Genomic DNA, 15768 nt, shown 5'->3' with positions numbered 1-15768 from the left:
TTTTGCTGAAAGAAAGGCTGCGTAAAACGACCTAGACTGAAAGATCCTTCGCTCGAGGACGTTCTCTGCAGCTCCCATCCCTTACGAAAGGGGAGCGTAGAGAGCGCCCTCGAGCGACGGATCTTCAGTCTAAAAACGACCATGATAGCACAGAATGAAAGGTTTAGATTCTTGTGGCCTGTAAAGAACTCACAGTGCTGATGACCATCTTAAACTGTAGAAATGACGATACCAATTGAGTATGGGATACAATTTGAATTTCCGTTTTCACTTGTAGACGATGGAAGCTAGACAAATAAACTCGGGTGGAGGCGCTTCACTGAATTTATTCGGGAAAGCCTTCACGATACAATACAGACAGTCGAAAAAGTTTCTAGACTGTCTATTACTATACATACAGTTCATGTAAATAAATATTCCATTCTCTGCGAGCCCCCTCCCCGTGTGACTCAAATTTGAATAGCTACATTTGGTGTACAAAGCAATGTCCACGATGTAATCTTTATTCAACGTTAGTTGTTTTGGACCGTTCAGTTTTTACGGCCGGGGGGGGGGGGCGGCAAAATCCAGGGGTCATCATAATTTTGGAATCCGCGAAGGGGGAGGGGGTCATCGCTTTTTCACTGGTAGGAAAAGGGGGGGTCACCACATTTTCAAAAAACATAATACTACAATAAAGATCACTTTATGCCATGGCCATGATCGACCCTCTTTACTGGCGGGCCGCCTTTGGCGCGGCGGCCCACTACAATAAATTGACTATATGTAATACCCCATGACCATCTTAACGGCCGGATGCCTCAGCGGCCCTGTCCACTAAAATTTACTTTATGCAATGGCCATGATCGACCCTCTTTACCGGCGGGCCACCTTTGTTGCCCACTAGAACAAAGTTGACTGTACGTAATGGCCCATGACCCTCTTCACCGAAGGGCTGCCTTTGCGAACCACTCCAATAAAGGTTACTTTATACAATGTCCATGGACATAAGTTGTCTATGGAAATGAAGTTAACAATTGCCTTACAGTTGTCCTAATTAACAGACTTTTGCATGGATGTGGCTGAGAAGTTTGTGCACTGGCATCTCTGCTACACGAATAAAGTGCGCCGCGGCCACGTGAGTTCAAATCCAAACCGTGAGGGTAAATTTGACATATGGGTTTTGGTTATTTTCAGCCCGGGGGGGGGGGTCATCAAATTTTTTCGTCTGACAAAGGGGGGTCATCTTTTTTCACAAAAAATGCTGGGGTCTTTATTTTTTTGAACACCGGCGACAAGATTTTGCCGCCCCAGGCCGTAAAAACTGAACGGGCCCTTAGTTTGTTTGAACCTCTCTCTGCGACGAATCAGCAGCTTGTTTCTTTTGGGTCATCGCCTTCCGCAGAATCAGATCAACGTGAATTGGCGACAGCTCCTGTAAGGAAAACACTGTTTGGACGTGACAGAAGTGTTGGTCAAGTACATCGATATGCTTGTTCACTGGTTGCAGGCTGAACTTGTCCTGGTGGGCAAGTGTGAGGTTGGCTTCACGGAGCAAGATTCCCATATAAACGTCCGGAAACTTGAAAATTGGTCTCCGCCGGGCTACGTCCACCATTTTCAGTACGACGTCGAATGATACGACGAAGGGAGTTCCGGTGGTACAGTGGGGCGGATAAACATCCCCTTCCCAATCTTCGAAGGATACGAACCACGGACTTCCCTTTGACCTCACAGCAACGCTATTGGACTTTACGTGACACGTGACGTAATTTTTGTCCGGGGCTGCCATAGCCGCACGCACGACATTCTCGATATTTACGTACACAGTTATCTCCGAGACCATGACAAATTTGACGGGCTCGTCCATTGTTGCCGCCCACTTAAGCGTCGCCGATAGCCTTTGGCTCGCTCTATTGGAACTTCCCCGCGCCTTCAGAAGCACCATGTCGCCGTAAAGTTCGTTTTCTTGAAGCACGAATTTCTGCAGAGAGTCGTCGCTGGAACCATCGACTACGAAGCGAACAATTACGTTCTGTCCGAGGACGCGACTACTTCTGCCGTAAACTATTCTAAAATACTTTCGGTAATTGTACTGTGTTGGAGTCGTCATGACAACCACGAGGAGGAAAACTTCTTCTGGGAGGCTTCGAAAGACTGAGCTAATCTTTACACTGGGAGAGTACCATTCTGTTTGAGTAGAATGTGATTCGTTCAGGTCTTGAAAGCCATTCCGTGGGGAAAATTTAGGTATTGTCCCTTCATTTAGAATTCCAACGCATTCTTCGCTAATGTTTATTCCAAGACCCTTCCAATATCTGATAAAAGCGTTGGAATCAAACCCGTGCGTGGCCAGCACACTCTTGGAGGCGCACAAGTTTCTATAGCTGCCACGAGAGTCAATGTGTATATGAGGGTAAGGTACAACTTTCAACTGATTCATGAGAATACCGACATAAATATCCTCCCATTTGAAAGCCGGCATCCTCGTTGACTGCTCGAGAAGTTTGGGAGCTAGATCCGTGGAGACGATGTAGGCCGTACCCATGGCGTAGATGGGATATGGTTTGTCAGGCCAGGCTTCTGGCGGGGTGAACCACTTATAATCGATCGACCTGTAAGGGAAATTGTTCGGCCGAACGTCTCCCATGTAGAAATTCGTTCTCGGTGCGTGTTGAAGAACTTCTATCAAATTGTTGTAGTGCAAGAAAACATCGTCATCGACTTTGACGAGGTAGTCTGCGGAACGGCAAAATTCACTGGCCCAGAGGAAGATCGACAAAGTCTTCAAAACCAAGAATTTAAGAATCCATGAAGTTGACTTGTATGATGTCACCGTATGTCTGGTCTTCCTCTCTCAAAGCTGCTTGAGTTTTTGCACTTTCGGAAATTGCAACAAAAAACAGCGTTCTTATCCGACCGAACGGGAGGGTTTGATTGTACATACCCCAAGTTTGGCGAATTGCCTGTCGTAGTTTCTGGTTGCCAGGTCTACTTATCACAGCCACCAGCGACGTCACTTCTGATCCCACCTCGGAACGCTGTATCCCATCACAAGTTTGGACATTGTTGATTGTAAAACTGCCGGCATTTCCTGTCTGCATTCTAATGAAACGCCCGCCCTCAACGGCGACCCTGTCATCGTTCCCAGAAATCCTTTGGCTTTCCGTTTCGCGGGGACAAGGCACAAATTCTCCCCATTGGTCAAGCTTGCGCCACATCGAAAATATCACAGATTCGGGGAGATTGCATACTACTAGAAGCTCTTTTGTTTCGCACAGTGATCTTTTGGTTCCGATTAGATCAATTCCTTTGTGTTTAACGGGTGAAATGCCGAGCTGTTGAAGAAGGCAAAGCAGATATTTATCATTGAGAGGGCAGGTATCATAAAGTTCAACAGACCCCGCGTAAAGTCCATTGGCTACATCCGTGGACACTACGAATATTCGTTCGACACTGTCGTCAGGGTAATTACTAAACCCTGCTTGTGAATTCCCATTTTTCACGGGTACACGATCCGAACTGTTCAATTCCGCCGTGAGAAACAATCCTGAACGTCTCGAGCCCCGGAGCAATTGCACGAGATTATGCAAATTAGGGGAAAATGGGGCAAGTGGGCCACTTAGTGGTATTTTGCTTTATATAATTGTAACGACTTCATTAAATATCATGTTAATATGGTCATAATATAAAATGAGATCAATGAAATATAATGGTATAATAAATGATATTAAAGAAATATTATTATGCAAATGACATGCCCATAAAAATATTTGTTGAAGCGGCCCACTTGCCCCACTATTTGGGGTAAGTGGGCCACCAATAATATGCAATTTTCCCCAAGGCTGGAATTTCTGCTTGATGTACAAATCTATGTATAAATATTAATTTATCACCTATTTTGAAAGATATATGAATGTAAATGATTGTCTTTATAAAGAACACTTAATGCAATAATATTTATTTATTTTTTGTCAATTTTAAAATTAATATAACAATACATTGTAATTTTTTATCTCAAATAAGTAACTGTATCCTCACAACTTGGAAAACATTGTGATAGTACGCGAGAACTGAGCAATGCTCAACAATTTGGATTCAATTACTGGTAGCTCTCACAGCGATATCTAACTAAGCACTAAACTATCAGCCTGACCATGCTTTAGTATTTTTGTGCCTTGCCATCTCGCTACATTTTTGTAGCTATAGCATCTCATATCTTAGAACTATACATTACAGAATGGCAATCGCGATGCAGACAAAATTCAGAGTAAAGTTGACCTTCCTTTGTTTAAGTTAGTGTCATTCAGCAGTCCTTCGAGTTATGTGACAGTGGCCTGAATTATCAACTGATTTATGCCATCACATTCAAAAATGTATTGCATCAGTTTTTAACATGAAATTGTTGAAAGAATAAATCACTTTTCTTGTGTACAGATCTTACAAACTATGAATTTGGTCGAGCCTTCATGAATATAATTCTCCATGAAGTCACCTGACTAAGTAGCAGTGGTATTGATCATATAGTGGGCAGTGCTTTGTGAAATATATTTCTGTAATCATTGTATACTGAAAATGCAAAGCAAAGCAATTAAAGCAACAAATGCGGAAGAGTTGTTTTCAAAGTTTAAAACATGCAAAATGTTGCGTAATTGTGAATGCTGTTATATGAACTGTACAGAACTGCACAAGCTATTAATTAAATATAACACCATGGCTGCAAATATTAAATTTTTTATATTCTTCCGAGAACATGTAAAGAAAGACAGTTATCCCAAAAATTGTAACCAAACATCTTGACTTTAACATTTGAAATTTGAATTTTACTCTCAAAAAAGTTTGGTCCAAAATAGCCTTTCCAACCACCTTAAAGGTACAAACTCACTCATTTTGACATTATTTCTGGTATTTTAGTTTCATTTGAAATATAAGTGTATTGCTCTGGTCACTGAAATATGCTGAATAACCAGTTTGCTACAGTTCAACTCTCACCATATGCATAGTTATAATGCATGAATTCTTCACAAAGTATTTTTGCAGTGGTCCTTACCAAAAATTAAAATGATGGAAGTAATCATGCCTTATGTCCATGTACAGGGTGTGAGTTTAGCTGTGACAACTGGGTAACCCTAACCCTAACCAGCCTATTTCAATAAGCAGAGCAATACAATAATATTTCACAAGAAACTTAAATAACTGGAATAATGTCAAAATGAGTAACTTTGTCCCTTTAATCATTGTCACTGCTGCTGTGGTCCGAACAGCAGAATTGTTCCAATTTAGATGAACCAAATACACCAGTGCATGAGCCATGGTGTCATTTTGTACATTTTCCGCACTTCCACCGTAATGAACTGCTCTGACTGCATTTTGCATGGCAAATAGGGCCCAGAGGCCCTGCTTCTTGGGCAAGTCTTTTCTTCTTACCATGTTCTGTTGTGGAGCAAATATATAAAAAATCATATTAATATAACATGTAATTGACTGTCTTACCCTCACATACATATTATCCACATACGCACGCACATATTTTACACATACCGGTAATATTAAATATATGCTATGCATACAAAAAATAAATACCTACATATTATTTATTTATAAGCTAATAAATTTATATATACTTATTATATATCAATAAATATATAATTTTAATTGATTGTACAATTAATTCATTACATCATCAATTTATCCACCAATAAATATATATATAATTAATTTATTCAATTACGTTTATGCAAATAAATATATTATCTATATTATTATAAACAATATTATAATTGTATACTTATAAATTCATTTATCCATTTATTTATTAATTCATTGTCATTTATCTACTTATTTCCTATGTGAATGTGTCTATGTGTTTACAGGCCAGCTGCTTCCGCTGGTAAACATTTTTCAAACAGTACACAGCTTTGAATTCACTATATGTGGTGGCCCACTTGCCCAGAGTAGTTGGGGTAAGTGGGCCAGTCACAAAACATGTCACCATATTAGTAAAATATAACTTGCAGTACTGATTCAATGGGCTGCCATGGAATATTTATTCAATAACATATATGTTTTGATAGATGAATTAAATTGTAATCGAGAATATTCAGTTTATAAATAATGTTCTCAAATTTTACCAGTATTTCCCACGAGAAGTATTTAAAAATGGCCGCCGAAGGAAATCAAGAGAGGAAATAATCGACTCTTGTTATCGAATACAATGTAATATATGCAGCAAAACTTGTACTGTTAACAAGGAGGAGTTATTTATACATGCAAAATACAATGATAAATGCGAATACTAAAATCTCAGAAAAATACGAGATGTTTTCACTTTATGTCGTTATATTTGAATTTGGCGGCCATATTGGAAAAAGCAAATACGATTTCTGTCAAAAATCGTGTAAAAATTCACTAACTGTAATTGATCGTTGATTATTTGGTGCCATAAACAAATGCACCGTTGTCTCTGTCATGTTTACATAGTTATTTTTTATCGAAATAATCATATCAATAGAATACGGTCGAAATCCGTGTTATCGCCACTTTCACACATACTAGTGGACACGTGACAAGTAGCAAAACACGCAACCCTAAGAAGAAAATACGGATTTTTACCTGAAATCGGCGCCTCTGCTGACGGTTGCCACCATCGGCTGGATTCGTCTGATGTCTGGTATACTGGAACGTAAACTTGCCGTAAAGGGGGAGTTCGCTTTTAACGACAATTTGTCGTAAAATGGAAAGTGGCCCACTTGCCCCGACGGCCCACTTGCGCCCACTTTCCCCTAATGAAAGCGTCATCCTCTACTTTCATTACATACCTTGCAGGTGGCAAAAACAACGCTGCCAACTTAAGCAATATCGAAACCTTTAGTGAGGGATCGCTGTGATCGTCCGTATTAATAACGATAATGTCTTTAAAGTGCTCCCCTTCAGATTTAACTTTACTCTCTACCTCGGCGGTTGGTGGCGCTCCTACGAGAAACAATTGAACCACTTTCTTTCCCCTAACAGTCCTGAACATCCCGCCGGTTTTTCGAATAATGGAACGACGATTCTCATTCCTGCTATCGGACTGGAACAGCACGAGAAGAAAGATGTCGTCATCAACGGTATTCCGCGCATGTGAAAAATCTGCCCTCAATGAAACATCGTGTAGTCTTGACGTTTCAATCATGAGGGGTATTTTGGAGAAATGCTTACTCCGCTCGGCGGTTCCGTTGCAACTATTCACTCTCTGATCCCTCAGGTCCTCCCAAAGGTTGTACATAGATGCTGGACCGACATCTGATATGAGAAAGGCTGACTTAAGCTCACATAAGCTTCTGTTGCTATCGTAAACTTGAAATCTTTCGAGATTGCTCACTGGCAGGTTCAGTTTCCGTGAGTAATACAGGAGGGTGGTATTTGCGAACAAAGGCCGACTCAATTCTTGAGACAAAATGGCGACGCGGAGGGCAACGTCGATAGAGAGTAAGCAAGATCGTTCTTTGAAGGACGGTAAGTGATACGGCTGTGTAGAAACGTCCAGCGAGTGACTCCCCCGTTTAAAATTCCCATGAGTCGAGTTTCTCGACAATAAACAACCAAAAAAATCCGTTTTGGAAATCTGGGTCAGATGCGGCACCAGACGATCAGTGAAAGCCAGGGTTCTGTCATCAACTGTCAGAAGGAAACGCGAATTTATACAGTAATGCCTGACCCAGTGCAATGTGATGAGGTCATCATCATATCTCCCATGGCTTGCCGCGTCTGCTTGAACAACGTCATGATATTTGTTGCTTTCCTCGTCGATTTCCTTTCGTAGTATAAAGTTGTCGGTTGGCCCCAGTAGAAACAAGCAAACAACAGTACTGCCGACGGAATCTGAGACTCGACTCCCGGCCCAAGTTTCTCTCATAGCAATCCGCCTTGCGCCCTCTTCCGGCGAAGATGAAATGATGATCAATAATGTCACCGTTGGGTCGTTGAAGCACTTTCCTTTCCGATTTATGCGATACGTAATGTGAGTTTTGCTGTGACTTTCGAGGAAAGGTGGTGACCGCGTTTGTTCGACTTCAGCGAGTTGCCGTGTCTTGCCAATCCGAGAAAAATGTAACCTGTTGGCTGCACTCTCGTTCAGAACCGTCGAGTACAGTAACAAAACGCAGTTGAAGAGTGCATACACGAGAACGACTAAAACACAACATCTCGTCTTAATTTTCATGATGACTGACCAAGGTGTTCTTTTTACATCTTCTGCTTCTTGCCCATAACTGTACGCCTTTATAAGTCGACCCTTTTCATTACAACGTTCAGCGCCCCCTATCGACGTTTCTTCGGTGTTCTCTGTTCCGTCGCTAATGATGTAGACTATGCCAACGATGGAGTTTGGGGGACAAAACTTGCTGCTGTAATTTTTCCAAAGGCGCCTGAGAAAGGAAGGTAGAAAGGACTAATGAAAAAAAAGGAAAGATAAATATAGATTTTGTTATTAAATTGCCTTGTGTTCAACTTGACAGAGTACCAAGTAGAAAGAAAAGACATAAACTCTACCACTCTGAAAAGTTATCATCAAGATCTGTTAGGGGTAACTTATGATGTATTTTCTCGTTTTTTGCTGTGTTCGTGATATAATATTCTACTCCCAAAGTCTGAACGGAATACCTAGTGTTGAACTTTCCATCAGAGTTAGTGTGCTTTTTTCCAAATTAAGTTGTTAATACCTGAAAGTTAGGCCGGGTCAGAAATATTTTGTTTTCAATGTTTACAATATGACACCTCGGTCACTCAAATGATTAGCGACAGCATTACCGGCTTTGACTTATTACAGTGATTCATATCCTGTATTATTTCATACAATATTTAGACAATTTTGGGACCAATCCTGACGGGTGTAGCATGCTAGCAGGGTACGCTTACCCATTTCGGACACCTGGTACCACCACTAACTATCAGTGGTTCAGGATGGTCCTACTTAAATTTGTGAATCACAAATGTCCCATGGACCTGGTAATGTATTACCTTGAATGGAAATGATTATTGGACCAATTTAACGTCATATTTACGATAGCACTGAATATTATGTACCTGCGTCTTTAACCTATGGGCTTTCATCGCAATGTAAATTTCGGTATAAAGTGGACGCGGGGTCCAATAACGGAGACGCGTAGTCCGATAACTGAGGGTGTTATTGGACGCTATTTGACCTTCCCCCAGGCTCACAAGCGACTTATGGGTACTCGAAGACAATCTGAAGCTATCATATTATTTTGACTCGATAAAACATGACTTACATATCACGCCCACTATGTGTCAAAGAGTGAACACAGACCCGTCAAAATGGACCCAACCTTACCGTTATTAAACGTCAATAATTTATATATATACATTTCTCAGTGCCTTACCGCAGAGTGATCTGGTAGATACCACTTGAATTCAAATGCATTTCTGTTGGATCACTATAAAAATTCAAATGCAACTGGAAGTGAATCCATTTTTTGATTGCGGAAAAAAACAAATAAAGTTATCAAATGTTTTCTTTCTGTATCGCCTGGTTTAGTTCCTATTGAGCCTACACAGGTTGTGGTCTACGTGACAAACGCATTGTACATAATAATTCCGTCGTTGAAGAGCAAATACTGAGACCTTTTCCCCCTGAAGACTGACGTGATAATTTGAATTAGCTCAAGGTTGTTACGTATACACGTCGGTGAGAGGTAAAGCTGAGATGTTACACTAATATAACATATCATTATGGTAGTATGCGCCTCGAGAGTGAAAGACTCAAACTTTTGCTCAAACTTTCCGCAAGGAATCTTTCATCCATTCTTTTTCAAAATCAAGAACAAAAATCAGGGGTCAACGTGCAAATTTCGGTACTAGAGAAACAACTCAAGATTTGCCGATATTTAAAATTCAAAATGGCCTCTGTTAACGCTATGGAAAAAATAAGATTTTCTAATTTCGAAAAACTAAGCCGGTAAAAAGTTTTCTTTCACCAAGAACTTTAAAGGGACAAAGTCGCCCATTTTTCATGAATTTTGTTTGATGCAAGATACTTCTTATATTGTTTGACATGTTGAAAGACACTGAATAAATGGGTGACCATGCACATATTCGACCCCGGTTTGAGACTAAATAAATGAAACCATCGCGAAAATGAATTAATGGTCATGACCATTAATTTATTCTTGCGATGGTTTCATGAATCGTGTCCAAACCAGCGGTTGAATATATGTATGGTCACCAATTCATCCAGTATCTTTCAACATATCAAACAAAATAAGTAGTATCTCGTATCAAACAAAATTCATGAAAAATTGGCGACTTTGTCCCTTTAAAATAAACCCCGTTAAGTGGTAGATCAGAAAAGAATTGTAAAAGTTTGAGTCCGAATATCTGTCCCCAAGGCGCGTTCTACCTTTACACAAGGCGATGGCGATGAGAGTAAATTTAATGATATCCTGGAAAAACTGCATCATGTGAGCTTTTTATGTGTCCTACCAACTGTTTAGCATACAGGTCATGGAATGTGATGATTGATCCCCTTTGCAATATTTTGGAGGAAAAACGTCCGCATTTTATCTGAATACGTCAGCGTCCATGGTATTTATGGTATTTCTTGTCTAGTGTGACAAAACTACTTATGTGAAACATGTCAAGAAACACAGCATTTAGTCACAGCTTCAGTTTGCATATTCAATGAACTTCCCTATTATTAAAGATACATATCTGCGTCGACTAGACCAAAGTTGACGAAACTTGCTGTGTACTTCGGAGACACTATGATATAACATGAATGAAAGTCTATGATAATTTTTGATCAGAAAATTATTAAGTCGCATATGTTTAACCCTTTGAGCGCCAAAGCCAATTTCTGTCGCCTTGATAAAATATAACTAATTAATTTTTGTTCAGATTTTACCAAATTTTGATCAGAAACTGTAGCCAATAAAATATGATGTCCATTTGGTCCAAAATTGTCAAAAAAAATACTGAAAAAATCACAAAAGTTGGTAAAATGTTGCACTAAAATTTTGGAGGGAAAAATTTCAACAGTCAACGAACTTTCCTGATTAGGGGATATGTATCTGGATTGACCGGACCAAAGTTGATGAAATTTGCTACGCATAATAGTAGTGAAAGACATTTGACATTTCAGGGTTGCCAAGTAGTTATATTTGCACATCAAATGATCCTCACCAATTAGTGAAATTTAAATGGAAGGACTTTCTCAAAGGTGAGAATCTTACTAAATGCATTGATGGGACAATGATATTGTAGATGTGAAAGACAATGTGTAGATGTGAAAGACAATGTGTATTTTCATTTCATTCAATGTGTATTTTCAGCCATTTCGTAACTTGCATCTTTCATGTACTCTCCCAATAACTGATAACTGAAATGGCTTGATAGTTGATGACAGTGCTGATGATACATAAACAGCTGTGAAAAACATTTTGCATGTGCGAGTCCGCTGATTTATAATTTGCCTGTTGAATGAGCTTTCAGATTTTGACATGTAAAACTTAAAAAGTTTAGACCAAAGGCAATTAATCTTGCTACATATAGTGATTATTACTTGTGACGTTGATCATGATGAAGTATCGATTTACAGACAAATGCAACATACACTGAACATGGGAGTATGTTCATTTCATGTCAGCTTTTGGTTTCATATCCCAGTTATTCTCCTTAATGTAGTGTGTGCCTCGAAAGTGAAAGACTTAACCTTTTGCCTAAACTTTCCTGAGTGGAACTTTCAACATTCTCTTCAAAAATTAGGAACAAAAATTGGAGGCTACCATGCAAAGTTTGGTACAGGAGAAACAAATCACTTAGCATTTACCAAGATTAGAAAATCAAGATCGCCGCCATCCCTGTGTTTACTGTGGGACTTTTTGATTTTCAAAACAAATACGATGAAAATTGTTCTTTCTCCAAGAGTTTCAAAATGACCCCCCATGCATTAGATGCATCGTAAAAATTTGAAAGTCCTTCCTGAAAGGATATTTGTCTTTGAATTACCATGATTTGATTGGTTGTGAACACAAAGAGCTTAAAACGAGACCACCAAGCATCAGACCAAAAAATGTATTGTAAAAAATTGAGGGCACTGATATCTGTCCTCGAGGCGCATTCTGCCTCAATGAACTATGTTTTCATCGACAGCTGGATGACCATACCCTTTTCCTAAATACGATATACATCTGAATTCCTAAGCTTATCATGAATTTCGTGGCTTCAAGAGCAGCAAATATCAAACATATTCGTGTAAAACCGCAACGATTACGTTTGGTAGTAGCAATGGCCTACCTACGAGTCTAGAACAACAAGATCAGTCGGTATTTTGCTTCTCAAACCATCAGAAAATATTATCTGACTGCTTAAGTGATAAGCCTAGGTATACAGATAATTGGATGTAACAAACGGAACTGTTTATCTCTGAATAACCCAGATGTCATTGTTTATGTATCTTCATTTCACTTTAGTATTATTTTGGTTAATTTGAACACGTTATCGTTATTACTAGAGAGGGGATCTTAAATTCAGTCAGATTTTAGACATGACCTCACACACGCTTTTGGTCAATGAATACAGGACACGACTATACGGTCACGTCATTGCTGGCCGCGTCCAATGTTGTTATGTGCATGTGGCTACAGAGCTGAAACACTGTAGTGTGCCCAGAACCGAGTCAAGTGTCAAAGTTCATTGCCTGTTTACAAATTCGTAAGATTTCGGAGCTTTAACATTCTCCGAAATTACAGAAGTGCTGTCTACAATACAGATATGAAAGATGTGTGCCAAGAATCTATACAGTCATATCTGAAAGAAAGAATCTGTTACAACGCTTGCACAGGAAATGCACGACTTAAATGTGAATGCAGAAATAATATCTAGCGATGCACTCAAAACGATTATTGACAATAATTTAGGAATGAACTGAAATGCTCAATGGCCAATATCTGTTATCAATGGACAAAGATTGTCTGGTTGATTAGAGTGAACGCCGGTCTTGGTTGTAAACGATGTTCATATCCATAGCCATGGCACCCAAATTAAAACGCCTCAATTCTACTTATTACATCACGAGAGCAATGTAGTAAGACATTAAATTCAGCGTTTATGTCCCTTTACATTTTCACAAGGGAAGATATTCTCATATGTACCAGATGAGATTCAACATCGATTCAGTCATTCGATCGTCATGCTGTTTGTTTTCGTCGATAAATGATGTAATTTGTACTATGACATGAAAAAATCCGTAGACAAAGAGCTAAGTGTCGTTACCTTTCCTCCTTGTGAAATTTTGGAGACAGCTTTCATAATGAATGCTTGCCTATACCCAGTAAAATGTTGATGTTGTTTGCTTGTCATTTAGGCACTGGGTCACGTCACCCTCAACTTGTTGGTTTGTAAAGGTTAACGAATTAGTGGACCAAGTTAACTGGTGTTGTAAAATGCCCTCCATATATACCATCATGCAGATGGCAACTATGTCGAATAAAAAGCTTATCAAGCGGAATGTCCAGATTGTACAAAATTATATGGACATGATCAGAAATAAATGTCGACATTTCTCCTCATGTCACCGAACACAGCCATTGCAGCCATATGGCGACGTAGTAATTTACATTCCCCGTCTATCTCCCTTTCTGACTCTCTACCTGTCTCTATCCCTGTCTTTCTGCTTCTGTCTGCCTCTGTCCCTATACTCTGTCTGCCTCTCTGTCTCTCCACCAGCCTCTACACAATATTTAAAAACTGCTAGGTATCTCATTGTAATATTCTAGATCACCCTGTTCGTTATAATGTGGCAGTTTTGTGCACCTTCAAAAGCCATTGTGACACGCCGGAACGCACTGCCTGGCCGGGTCACTGAGTTAGCGGCCCATGAAATGATATTGGTCAACGACAAGACAGTATATGAGAGTAAGTGTGCAACGCCAGTAAGAGTGAATAAGTAAAAATGAATGAATAAAATTGATTAACATTCAAGTAGTTACGGCCACGCTTCTTACGCTCTAACAAGAGAGAACACCTGACGCAAGTTCTTATCATTGTAGGTAAATCAGTAGTGTTCATAGTGGGAGTCTATACAGCCCTCATTGGGCACTTGCTGTCTGTAAGCAACGACACTCCACAACCCTAAATTTTTGGTCCAGATGTCATGAACGCAAATCAGTTCTATCTTACCATCTCTCACTGGAATCCTTCAACTGTGGAGTTTTCGGTGGTCCCATGCACTCACCTGTTCAACAGTGTTCGTGGAAAGAATCGGTGGGTTTAAAATATGGAGATACCTGCTGCCGACGTTAATTGCCCCGACAGACGCTGGACGAATGTACACTGCTCATGCAGTCGTTTTGAGTTTAACATTTGACCCAACATTCCGAACACCGTTTAGCTATGGGTCCCGAGTAAATCATGAAATATGCTTCTATTTGCACTACAATTTTTAACCGAACCAAAGGTGTACAAAAGCAGAACCGTCTCCACTTCCTCGATATTGTCAATCTAGTTTTCGCTTTTAAAGCCAATGAGGTAATTTACCGGACTTACTTTGACTTTGACGATATCGACACCGTAACATACAGGCCACCCGAGCTCGAGCTTGTCACACAATCGAACCTACGATCGACGTAAGCATTGCCCAATATCTAACACGATAAAATCTTTCAGTGTGTAAGCCACCAAAACTGTCTGCACAGTTGGCAATGATATTACTCTTGACATTGTCAAATAACGGCTATACGTCACAACTGATGTTGGTAACCTCGAGCTCGTACATTATTGTTTGTAGCTGATCATTGCTTCATCTGTCAGAGGAACTACTTTTATATCAGCTTTTTTTTAAGTTATCGAGTGAACCATCTAATCAGAGTGTAAGGCAGAGATTTGACCAAATGACAAATGTTCGCACGGAAAGCCAGTTTCTGCCCGATTCTCTGTCAGTAAAACGTTCAGGTGTCTCCTGCAATTTTGGTTCGTTCATTACGCCGAACAGGCGTCGCTTTTCTGACTTTGTGAGGTCAAAATGATAAAAAAATAAATTTTGTAATCATTAACTGGTTAAGGATTGATAAGATGTGACCCGGTATATCATTACCGTTTATATATGACTCAAAGGCCATCGACCACAAGTAGCAGTTTTAATTTGTTACCAGATTTCCACATAAAAATGTCAAAGGCCGATTCTGGTGCAAACATTTTATGAAGTCAGGAGAGACAGTCGACGTATTGCTTACAGTTTTGACGCTGCTGCAGTGTTATGACAGGGTTCTTGTAAAATTTTGAAACGCCAGTAGCCGTAACTTTTATGATTTTTCATTATTTTTGTTTTGCATGTCAACACTGTTCTTGTTCTATTGCCGACAGCATTTTGAAACACTTATCATTTAGCGTGTCAACATAGCGTTTTTTCATTTAAAATGCGCTGTAATTGATTGCATTTGAATTCTGGTCTGAAGCAGACGATGCGGTCTACACATGTACAAGCTGACTTAAGACTGCATCTTAATGTGCTGTGGGGAATAGAACAACAAAATGTAGCTGACATTAAATTCAAATACAGTGAAAAAATAAACAAAAGTTATGGCTGCCGTCCATTTCATAAATTGTCAAAATACATGTTGGTGACTTTGAAACGAGCCGCATCAAATTATCAAATAAATGCAAGCCTGCTCCCTCCCCGAACTTTTAATTTGGTTTTCTCTTTCTAAGAAGAATGTATTTTGACGAAAACGGCAAAAACTGCCCTCCCCAATACAAGTGTGCAAATTTCACCACACTTTTAACAAAGCTGAC

The 15768-nt window shown here is 39.7% G+C and overlaps 2 protein-coding genes across 2 annotated transcripts; both read right to left on the bottom strand.

Annotated features, from left to right (window-relative positions):
- Nucleotides 1-1315: 1315 nt before the first annotated feature.
- On the bottom strand, nt 1316-2629 carry LOC139115002 (beta-1,3-galactosyltransferase 1-like). The gene has a single exon (XM_070676911.1). The coding sequence runs from the start codon at nt 2627-2629 to the stop codon at nt 1316-1318; it is 1314 nt and encodes a 437-aa protein (XP_070533012.1).
- A 2386-nt stretch (nt 2630-5015) lies between these two features.
- Nucleotides 5016-14204, bottom strand: LOC139115001 (beta-1,3-galactosyltransferase 5-like). The gene is made up of 3 exons (XM_070676910.1): nt 14158-14204; nt 6592-8387; nt 5016-5412 (listed from the first exon to the last, which is right to left on the bottom strand). Exons 1-2 carry the CDS (start codon nt 14202-14204, stop codon nt 6692-6694), a joined length of 1743 nt encoding a protein of 580 aa, XP_070533011.1. The 3' UTR covers nt 5016-5412; nt 6592-6691.
- Between the last annotated feature and the right edge of the window lie 1564 nt (nt 14205-15768).

Source organism: Ptychodera flava, chromosome 16, assembly GCF_041260155.1.
Source record: "Ptychodera flava strain L36383 chromosome 16, AS_Pfla_20210202, whole genome shotgun sequence".
NCBI lineage: Eukaryota > Metazoa > Hemichordata > Enteropneusta > Ptychoderidae > Ptychodera > Ptychodera flava.
Note: the sequence above shows the minus strand (reverse complement) of the source record. Positions and strands in the feature narration are given on the sequence as shown.